Below are 12,086 nucleotides of genomic sequence, written 5' to 3'. Positions count from 1 at the left end.
GCCTCTTTTCACTTCTCTAGAGTTAAAGCACTGTGATGGTTCTGTGGGATTTGGTTCAAAAGATTTCCCACTGCATTTGGTTGATTGCCATGTAGGTACACAACATAAAAGAAGATATTAGGGAAAAAATGAGTATATCTTTGAATACTGACTTAAGGCTAATGTGCATTTATGACTATGAGTTGCGTGTTTAATCTTTATAAATGTGAGACATTAAAGAAATTCCAAAAATTATTATTCTTGAGGAGAAGGACAGGCAGGCATTTTATTTATTTATTGTATCATAATAACTGTTCATGATGCTTTAAATAATGCAATCACCACTTTAGCAACATAACTTTTAAGAAGTATTGTCAATATTAAATAAAAGTGGCAAAGAAACCAGATTTACATAATGAGGAATTCTCAGTTTTTTACTGGCGGTTTTAAAATAGTAACGTATTACTTTCAGTTTGACATAACATAAAAAATGGAAGAAAGTGATTGTTTTTATCAAGCTGATTTCTGTCCTGTTTTTTTTTTTCTTAGCATTTCATAGCTAAGCAAGGTCTTACATTTGATTCAACATTTCTAAAGTTATCATTACTAAAAGAATAAAAGTGTATTCACTTACGGCCCTGATGCTTTCAAAATGTCCACCTTCTTCCTCAAAATCAATAGGCTGTCCTTTCAGAGTCCAGTAGAAAGTGACATCCAAACTAGCATCGTGAATTGCTTTGCAGTTAAGAACAATGCTTTCTCCCACTGTCAATTCTGTTCTTTTAGGAGTAAGTTCTATCCTTGTAGGTTCTATAGAAATAAAAATACGTTAATTAACATAATTAACCTGTTGTGTTACCATATGTCATATTTTACGTTAAATAATTGAGAAAAGAAAAAATCTTTACAATACAGTTGCTGCAGATACATATACCTGATTTTTTACATCTTTAAATAAATAATTATTAAGTAAAATGTTAGCTTTTGGATGCTAGGGCGTATTACCATGCTTTTGTAGGGGACACATGATTTAAGAGCCTCTATTCCTATTAAGAGGGTAACTTGGATTTTAAAAAGACAAGAGACTACCTAATTAGAAGCAGCATTTGACTTTATGGAAGGAGGAACATTAGAAAAAAAGAAGAGGCTGTAGCTTCTCTGACCACTTTCAAGGATCATTAAGTAAATGAAAGAATTTTTACAATAAAAATGTTTTATGTTTCAGAAAGAATTTAGGGAGGTTTCACTTCTTTAAAGATGAGAGGAGGCTACAGGGCAATAGAAAGCACCTTCCTGCAAATAACTATCTTAACAGAGATAAAAATATAATACTACAACGACACCACCTTGTATTTGCTTTACACTTGACAGGAAGCTTCTAGGAGTAGAAAAGTATTTCATAATCAGCAGAAGGTACCTCTTTTTGTACCTTTGCAGTATTGTAGATGGCTTAGTTGAGATACAAAAAGAACGGTAGAAACTCTGAATGGAAATGTTTTTTGAGAAAACAATGTTTATGTTTAACTTCTTCATGATTCAGTTAAAATTTAAAAATAGACACTTTTTTTTTACTGGGTTTAGAGCAACTTTGAACAAATAAAGGTTAATACAGGCTTTACATTTAAGGGTTAAGTCAGTGTAGCTGATTACATTATAATGTGTTTTGAATATAGTAGAGAGGTGATGAAGATAAGATTTTGGTTTTATCTTCTTTCCTAATTAGATTACTGGTCATAGAGACAAGACAATTAACAGTGATTAACAATTGGCTTAACAATTGGCTTAAATTTCCTATTCTAGGTCTATTTTTTGCAACAGTGCAGTCTGATGAAACACCACTCATAACCACTGATCAGATCCTTTAATGTTCCACATCCTTCTAAGCAGTCACTGAGAAAAAAGTGCAATTCTGGGACAGGAATGTCACTGTAAATATTAACATTCTGGAAGTCAAATATTCCATATGGCATTCTAAGTTCTGGCCTCATCAGAGAAGACAGATAAATGCAGTACACTGTAGTTTAAATTTTGTGGGGATTGGAGTGTTCTGAGTAAATAATTAAACTCATGATTAAGAAAATAACATTTTTGTTATTATATTAAAATTATCTTTTTATCTAATATTGCCTTATTATAAAATGGACCGACTAGCACACAGAAGGAATAGGAACTAAAGACTGCGTTTAAGTCCAGTAATGCATTGTATAAATAAAGGTATATATTAAATTTTGTTCTTTTCATTCTTGATGTTCTCTCTTCTCAAATATCAGAGGACTGGTTATTTTAATTTACATTTTTATTTTAAAGATAGAAAAAAATAATATTTTTATATTTTTATGGCCAGAGTGTGGTTTGCCATATGATATGTGCACAATGAAAACAGTTAAAGATACATTGTGAAAAATATCTGAAGGGAATGCCTAAGACAGATTTTCTATCACTAAACAATGACATAGAGCCTCAACAGAATGTTCTAGGCTTGAAATCGAGCTCATTTTAGAACTAGAAAATGAATGGAAACATATAAGCAGTAATATTAATATTTCTTATATAAAATAAAGGCATATAAAAATTTCATTGATACAGACATCAACAGCCAGCCCTGGAACGAGTTTATCTAATGCGAAGTCCTATACCAACGCTCCATCATATCCTCCTGCTGCTGCTCCTTTCTGCCCCAAATCCCTAGTTGAATTGATAATAGAGTAACATTACTGATTGATGCTAAAGTTATTCTTGGTAGAGGAAAAATGTTTTTATACTGTTGGCATACTTTTAAATTTTGAGACACTGACGAAAACTTCAGAAAGCTTGCCTCATTCTCTCAGAAATTTTATTCAAAGCAAAATAAAATTTCTGCCAATAAGAGGTTCCTTCCCTTTTGGTACCCTAAATGGTGGAAAGTAACAATTTGGCTGTTTTAGTTTTATGCTTGCAATGTATTTTATAAACAGGAGCATGTACACACTTAAGTCCAAAGATATATGCATTCATATTATATTTATTCTCTTTCTGATAAGACCATGAGACTATGGCAGTAAAACATTTACCCGTGTTGTCTTACCTTTTACAGACAGCGAAGCTATAATTTCAGCGGAACCAAAGACATTTTCCCCTCGGCAAACGTACTTTCCCTCATCTGATTTAGAAGCATTTAGGATCCGTAGACTCCCGTCTGGAAGAATAGCTATTCTGAAAATTATTTTAAAAAAGTTTTTTTTTTCTGTTTTACTGCAATCAGCTAAATATTAAGAACCAATGATGAAGTCTAAAACCATTTCTAGGGTGATAATAAATAAGATAAAGCATCACTGTGAAAATAGGCAGTGATAGTAGAAATATTTTGCTTTTCAAGAAGTATAATAAACTTACTTAAATCTTCTTATATTCAAAAAGGTTAAGGAGTTACAAGATATTTTTCTTTTGACATTTTTTTGACAGTTAATTTTAAAACTTGCAGAAAGGGTGACCCTGAGTTTGGTTATTAGAACTTGTTACTACAATATCACCCAGTGATATTTTAATATTAAGCTTGGATGTTTCACCTAAAACCAAGAGTGACCTCAAAAGTCAAATATAAAAAAAAAAACAGCATAAAAACATAGAGGAGGACAAGTACAGAACACAAAATTAATTGTATACAGCCAAGAGATGATTTATGGCAGTTCTGTGTTGCCACCAGAGTAGCAAGAGTATGGGCTGCTTGCACTGCACTTTTTAAACATAAGAATATTATATCTAAGTTTGCATTTGGGCTCTTCCAAGACCTTTGTTAAAACTGGACCTTCACTTTCATATGAAGGTGAGAAATTAAAGCATTATTAAAAATTTTTAGAAGTTCAGTGAAAATGAGGCTGACATTTGGAATTACCCTATTCTCCTATGTATTCATCATTCCAGGATTATACAGATTTCAAATTTAATTAGTACTTTTGTCCTTTTCTCCCGTCTATGCTCCAGAAACATAACCTATTATTTCACCAGTGCATCAACCTACTCCAGCAACCTGAAACATAATAGACACGGCTGTTGTGGTTTTAGTCAATACGCCACTAGCTTTGGGTAAGAACCAGTAGCCCCTGTGAACTTAAAAATCCTAAAATTGGATCCTCCTGATTCTAAGAAGGACAATTTTTTTCAATGGAAATGTGATAATATTAAACTAAGATTTAGAAATAATGACCTAATGTTTAGTCAACATTCTTTGTGTTATTTTAAAATGTGTTTTCAAATTTGCCAACTAACTAGAGCTCATGGTTATTTACAGCATTGAACTTCATAACAATTGATATTAGATTTTAGGCTGCTGAGAAAAACTGTCCATGAAATTATACTTACATATTTTCATTAATAAAGATATCAGTTTGAAAACATCATATGGTTTCCAGTATGGATCAAACTTGATTTATGATGTGTAAGAAGGAAGACAAATTTAGAAAAAAGCCAAACTAGAAATGGTGAATTTCATTTTGTCGTTTAAGTCTAGGAGAGATGCTAGCTTAAAACATTTGAAAAACACAATGCCCCTTAAGAGTAATGTAATGCATTTAAGATTGTCAATGAAAAGTTCTATTCATTATATAACATTCATTTGCTGTGAAAATGAAATGAAATTTATTCCATTTCAACCCCAAAGGTGCCTATGCTACAAAACAATGTATTAGAAAGCAAAAATTATACTTTTTATAAACAAACAAGCATCCTCTTGTAAGAATTACAGATGGTTGACATTTATTTAACTTTCTATAATTTATGCTGATTGTTAATATCTTGAAAATATGTGGATTTTACTGACTGGAGTGAATTCTAATCTAGCAGGTAAGAAGTTTGGCTTAAAAGTTTACTTCCTTTAAAGAAATAAATGTATCACAGACACTGGCAGTATTATAGTTTTTGATTTAAGATGAGTGCTGTCTTACTGACAGGAGGCAACATTTACGTAAACTATTAAAGATCGTTTATGAATGCCCTGCACTTTAGGCCCCTGATCCATTTGGGGATGCAGGATTTTGTGTACCACAACTTTTTTTTTTAATTCAATTTATTTTATAATTTTAACTTTTATTTTAGATCCAGGGGATACATGTGCAGGTTTGTTACCTGGGTGGGTATATTTCATGATGCTGAGGTTTCAGATTGATTGATCCTGTCACCCAGGGTAAAGCACAGTACCCAATAGTTAGTTTTTCCTTTAGTAGTCCTCAGTTTTTATTGTCGCCATTTTAACGTCCATGAGTTCACATTGTTTACCTCCCACTTAAGAGTGAGAACATGTGGTATTTGGTTTTCTGTTTCCGTGTTAATTCGCTTTGGATAATGGCCTCCAGTTGCATCCATGTTATTGCAAAGGACATGATCTCGTTCATTTTTATGGCTGGCTAGTATTCCACAGTGTATATGTACCACATTTTCTTTATATAATCCACCATTGATGGGCACATAGGTTGACTCGATGTCTTCGTTATTGTGAATAGTGCTACAATGAACATATGAGTGAATATTTCGTTTTGGTAGAACTATTTATTTTCTTTTGGATCTATAACCAGTAATGGGATTGCTCAGTTGAAAGGTAGTTTAAATTCTTTAAGGAATCTCCAAACTGCTTTCCATAGTGGCTGAACTAGTTTACAATCCCACCAACACTATGTAAACATTCTCTCTTCTCCACAGCCTTACCGCATCTGTTGTTTTTGTCTTTTTAATAATAGCCATTTTCACGGGTGTGAGATGGTGTCTCATTGTGGCTTTGATTTGCATTTCTCCGATGATTAGTAATGTGGATCATTTTTTCATATGTTTGTTGACTTCTCGTCTGTTTTGTTACTGTTGTTGTTTTAAGACAGAGTCTCACTCTGTTGCCCAGTCTGGATGGAGTACAGTGGTGTAATCACAGCTCACTGCAGCCTCAACCTCCAGGGGGTACAAGGGATCCTCCTGCCTCAGGTCTCTCCTCGCCCCCTGTGGTCCACTATGCCTGGCTAATTTTTGTATTTTTTATAGAGGTATGGTTTCGCCATGTTGGCCAGTCTGGTCTTGAACTCCTGGCCTCAAGTGATTTGCTCACCTTGGCCTCCCAAAGTGCTGAGATTACAGGAGTGAGCCACTGCACCTGGCTGGCCTCTTATATGTCTTCCTGTGAGAAGTGCCTGTTCATGACTTTTGCTCTTTTAATGGGGTTGTTTTTCAGTTGTTCAATTATTCATGTTCCTCATAGATTCTGGATATTAGACCTTTGTCATGTGCATAGTTTGAGAATATTTTCTCCCATTCTGCAGGCTATTTAGTACATTGATAGTTTCTTCTGCTCTGCAGAAGCTCGTTAGTTTAATTAGGTCACACTTGTCAATGTTTTTTTGTTGTGGTTGCAATTGCTTTTGAAGACTTAGTCACAAACGTCCCAAGGCCAATGTCCAGAATGGTGTTTCCTAATTTTTCTTTTAGGATTCTTATACTTTGAGGTCTTACATTTACATTTTTAATCCATTTTTAATTATTGTATATGATGAGAGGTAGGGGTCCAGTTTCATTTTTTTGCAAATGACTTGTCAGCTATCTCAATACCATTCATTGACTAAGAAGTCCTTTTTTCATTACTTATTTTTGTCAACTTTGGTAAGATGACTGCAGGTATGCAGCTTATTTCTGGTTTCTCTATTCAGTTCCATTGGTCTATGTGTCTATTTTTGTACTACTACTATGCTGTTTTAGTTACTGTAACCTTATACTATAGTTTGAAGCCTGTAATATGATGCCTCCAGCTTTGTACTTTCTCCTTGGAATTGCTTTGCTTATTTGGGCTGTTTTATGGTTTCATATGAATTTTAGAATAGGTTTTTGTAGTTCTACAAAAAAAAAAACAAAACACACAAAAAACATTGGCAGCTTGATAGGAATAGTGTTGAATCTGTAGATTGTTTTGGGCAGTGTGGCCATTTAAATAATGCTGATTTTTCCAGCTTTGCTGACAATATGATTCTATACCTAGAAAACCCTAAAGACTCTGCCAAATGGCTCCTGGAACTGATAAACAACTTCATTAAAGTTACAGGATACAAAATTGATGTACAAAACTCAATATCATTTCTATATACAACAAACAAGAGTGAAATGAAGAACATAATCCCATTTATAATAACTGCAAAAAATTAAAATACCTAGGACTATATGTAACTAAGAAGGTGACAGATCTGTATGAGGAGAACTATAAAACACTGCTGAAAGAGGTAACAGAAGACATACACAAATGGAAAAAACAGTCCACAATGTTTTTTGTCTGTTAAGTGGCAGTGTCATTTCTCCAAAATTCTGTCTACTGAATCAAATTGAAAATGCTTAACAACTGAGCTTATTTTTTTTAACTTCACAAAAATACAGATTAGATAATGTGATTTACATTACAATATCTGGTTATTGCACATGTAATTACTTATATGATTAAATATTGAATTAATACTTCCTTACAATACAGGCCCTTTGTCTTCACTCCTTTGCTGTTACTATGTGGCTTTTACATTACAGAATTTTCGTATATGGGGATTAATTCTGCTCAGACATTCTTTGACTTGAAGAAAGGAAGTGAAGGGAGAAGTGAGGTGAAGGTTTTTAGGGGCTGGGAGAGATTTTGGAAATTTAAGTCAGCATTCTTGCATTCAGGATCAAGTCACACTCATGTCCTGGTCTCTAGATTTCTCCATAAGTTTCTGTCTAGCCCTGGAGATGTCTTGCTTCTCAGCTTGTACCTAGTTACTCAATCTCTGCTTTGTTAATCTGTCCAGTAGCCCAGTTCATATAGGATATCATTGTGATTACCCCTATCTTACAAGAATTTATTATTGACTTCTTGTTGCCTATCTTGATTTCGGGGCCATTTTCTGGATCCTGTATTTGTTATTTCATTTTATTTTTATTTATTTTTGAGACAAAGTTGTGCTCTGTCACCCAGGCTGGAATGTAGTGGTATAATCATGGCTCAGTGCAGCCTCAACCTCCTGGGATCAAGCAATTCTCCCACCTCAGCCTCCTGAGTAGCTGGGACTACAGGCATGCACCACCATGCCTGGCTAATTTTTGTATTTAGTTACTTATTTATTTGTAGAGATGGACTTTGCCATGTTGCCCTTGATGGCTCAAACAGTGCACCTCTTGGCATCCCAAAGCGCTGGGATTACAGGTGTGAGCCACCACACCCAGCCTAGACCCTCCATATCTATGTTTGACTTACTGTCAGATACTACACAACTTAGTTTAAACCTTTACAAACAGACTGCTTGCCTGGAAGTACCATCTATTTACCCATTGTGATATTATTTAGTGATCTCTGATTTCTAGATTGCATTAACAACAGAAATTTATTTCTTTACAATTCTGGAGACTGGACAATCCAAAATCAGGTGTAAGAATGGTTGGGTTTGGGTAAGGGCTGTCTTCCTGGCTTACAGATTTCTGCCTTCTCACTGTGTGCTCACGTGGCCTTTCCTCAGTGCGTATGTGTGGCAGAGAGAGAGAGAGAGAGAGAGAGAGAGAGAGAGAGAGAGAGAGGTTTCTCTTCCCTTTCTAAAACATCACGAATTCTATTGGATTGGGAGCCTATCCTTATGAACATAATTAACTTTAATTACTTCTTAAAAGCCCTACCTCAAATACAGTTACATTGAGGGTTAGGGCTTCAACACATGCATTTTGGAAGGACACAATTCAGTCCATAGCATGTCCTTCCTCTGCTTCCTCTGCTTCCACAAATTTACAAGTGAAGTTAGGAATCATTTTTCCCCTTAATGTGTTGTGTACTTGTAGGAAGCCAGAAAATAAATACTGAGACCTCACTCTTCTTTATCACTTCCACTGCCCCATTCCCAGGGACAATGGAGCCCAGTGATGTATTTCTTAGGGGTAAGTCTCTTGGGGCATGGTGAGAGTACTGAAGGGTAGAGAATGAATCTGGAGAGGAGAATGGAGGATAACTGATCAGGGTGTGTCACAATAGTTGCAAAAAGCTAGAAATGAATTCTTAGACTTAAGATAGCTGAGAGAATAGAACTTAGCCAGTAAAACTTCATTTACATATCAAAGAACAACCCCCCACAAAAGTTAAAACGGCTTGTTTAAGCCCATGACTTACTTATAAGTCAATTTTCACACTGCTATAGTCATACCTGAGACTGGGTAATTTATGAAGTTTAATTGACTCACAGTTCTTCATGAATGGGGAAGCCTCAGGAAACTTATAATCATGGAGAAAAGGGAAGCAAACATGTCCTTCTTCACATGGCAGCAGGAGAGAGAGAGCCAGGGTGGGAAGAGCCCCATATAAAACCATCAGTTCTCATGAGAACTCACTACCAATCCGGAGAACAACATGGGGGAACCACCCCTGTGATACAATCACCTCCCACCGGGTCCCTCCTTCAACATGTAGGGATTACAATACTAGATGAGATTTAGGTGAGGATACAGAGCCATACTATATCAACTTATTAATAAGAAATATAATTTATAAATGATTCCTATGTATCATATGTAAACACTTTAGAAAATAAAAAAGTAATAGTTTTCCATTGCTGCATAACAAATAGCTATTAATGAACTAAACATTCATTTATTCTTTTGGTTAGAAGTCTGGGTGGATGGGCTTGATTGGATTTTCTGCTAACAGTCTCGAAATGTGTTGGCCAGATTGGGCTCCTCTCTGGACACTCAGGAGAGGAAGCTGCTTCCAAGCTCATTCCTGTTGGTAGAATTTGTCTTGTATGTGTCCCTGTTCCCTTGCTGTCTGTCAGCTGGGTGCTGCTTTCAGCTTCTGGAAGGCACCTACATTCCTTGGCATACATCCTCTTTCACCAGATTCGATTTCTTTTTGGTATCATATCAGGGTGGATATGATATCATAGAATCATTAATTAATCATTAAATAAGACCTTATGTTTTAAAGCAGGATAGGGCTATGTTCAAATGACTGACACTGACTACTCTAGGTGTGATCTTAAGCAAAGTTTCTTAATTTCCTTCCTAAAGGTAAAACTGTCATAATATCTAACTAGTTCTTTAAAAGTATTGATTAGATAATATATGTATGTGTACTGGTGTGTGATATACATTAAATTTTTCTAAAAATATAAGTGAAATGTGTGATAAATGTTAAAAAGGAAATTGTAGAGAGTGCCAGGAAATAACACATAAACCTCAGCTACTTACAGAAGTAATTAAGTCTTTTCTCAAGGAGTAATATTTGAGCTGAGAACTGAAGGGTGATTGATTTGAGCTTATCATTCAGTGTGGGAAAGCAGGGGGAACTGCATTTGCAAAGATCCTGAGGTCAGAAGGATCATGAAACCTTGAAGAAATGGCCAATCATGATGGCAACAGAGAGATGGTAAGAGGGGCAAAAGATGAGGCTGGAGGTAGGCAAGCGGGAGACCCTGTAGAACCTTGTATCCTATGAAAATCATTTGTTGTTAATTTTAAGGGCCATGGGAAGTTACCAAAAATTTTGAACAACTTTATTGAGGTATTATAGGCATATAATAAGCGTGCATGTTTAAAGTGTATGCTTTGAAAAGTTTTCATGTATGGATGTAGTCATAAAACCATTACCATAGTAAAGATAATAAACATATGCATCACCCTCAGAAGAATCCCTGTGTTCCCTTGCATTCCTCCAGCCGCTCTCACCCCATCTTTGTCCTAGGCAACTACTTATCTGTTTTCCATCACTATAAGTTAGTTTGCATTTTTCTGGAATTTTGTATAAATGGAACAATACATTATATACTTTTACTCTAGTTTATTTCACTTGGCATAATTAAATTGAGATTCACCCATGGGGCTCCAATTATTAGTAATTCATTTCCTTTTATTGCTGAGTAGTATTCCATTGTGTGTATATACCATAATTTATTTATCCATTTACCTGTTGATGGATGTTTGGGTTGCTCTCAGCTTAGGGCTATAAAAAATAAAGATACCATGAACATTTGTGCACAAGTCTTCTATGGATATATGCTTTCATTTCTTTGGGGTAAATATTTAAGATTGCAATGACTAGATCAACTTCCTTATGCTTATGTTTACCTTTTAAGAGGCTGGCATAATCTTTCTAAGTGGTTGTACCACTTTACATTCCTACCAGCAGTGTATGAGAGCTCTTGAACCACTTCGTACAGTCAGTCTATTTTATTTTAGCTATCAAAACATGTAGGTAGTAGAATCCATTGTGGTTTTAGGTTGATTTCCCTAATGATGAATTATCTTGAGCAATTTTTCATGTGTTCATTTTCCATCTGCATATTCTCTTTGGTGAGCTAATTGTTCAACTATTTACCCATTTTTATCAATTTATTCATTAGATTTCAAGATTTAGAGTTCTTTTACAGTGTATAAACACTTATTTTTTAGGTATGAAACATGCAACTATTTTCTACCAGTCTGTGGAATTTCTCAATGTTTTTCCAAAAACAGAAGTTCCTAATGTTGAAGTTTAATTTATCAATTTTATTTTATGTATTGTGCTTTTGTTTTATTCAGAAATCTTTACCTAACCTAAGGCCACAAAGATTTCTGTTTTTCTTTTCCTGGAAATGTTATAGTTTAAAATTTGATGTTTATGTCTGTGATACACTTTGAGTTACTTTTTGTTTGTGGTATGAAGTAGAATCTTACTATTTATTTATTTTGCAAATGGTTATTCATTGCATCATACTTTGATTTTGAAATGATGATCTATGATCTGAATGTTTGTGTCCCCCTCAAATTCATATGATGAGCCTCTAATTCCCAATGTGATGATATTTAGAGAAGGAGTCTTTGGATGGTAATAAAGTCATAAAGATTAATGTTCTTTTTTTTTTCTATTTCAAATCATTTATTTATTCAACAATTATTAGTTGAGTACTCACTACATGTCAGACCCTATTCTTTTTTTTTCTTTTTTTATTTATTATTATTATTATACTTTAAGTTGTAGGGTACATGTGCATAACGTGCAGGTTTGTTACATATGTATACTTTAAGTTGTAGGGTACATGTGCATAACGTGCAGGTTTGTTACATATGTATACTTGTGCCATGTTGGTGTGCTGCACCCATCAACTCGTCAGCACCCATCAACTCGT

The 12,086-nt window shown here is 34.7% G+C and overlaps 1 protein-coding gene across 1 annotated transcript in view; it reads right to left on the bottom strand.

Moving 5' to 3' along the window:
* Window positions 1–12,086, bottom strand: part of CNTN5 (contactin 5) — a 321,942-nt gene that overhangs the window by 174,099 nt on the left and 135,757 nt on the right. Inside the window, exons 5-6 of the mRNA XM_011982695.1 lie at window positions 3,044–3,171; window positions 614–789 (exon numbers count right to left, since the gene is read on the bottom strand). Coding sequence (XP_011838085.1) covers window positions 614–789; window positions 3,044–3,171 — 304 coding nt within the window. The remainder of the gene's footprint in view (window positions 1–613; window positions 790–3,043; window positions 3,172–12,086) is intronic.

Source organism: Mandrillus leucophaeus, unplaced genomic scaffold, assembly GCF_000951045.1.
Source record: "Mandrillus leucophaeus isolate KB7577 unplaced genomic scaffold, Mleu.le_1.0 Scaffold1059, whole genome shotgun sequence".
Classification (NCBI taxonomy): domain Eukaryota; kingdom Metazoa; phylum Chordata; class Mammalia; order Primates; family Cercopithecidae; genus Mandrillus; species Mandrillus leucophaeus.
The sequence above is the reverse complement of the archived record's forward strand: the minus strand, read 5'-3'. Positions and strand labels throughout refer to the sequence as shown.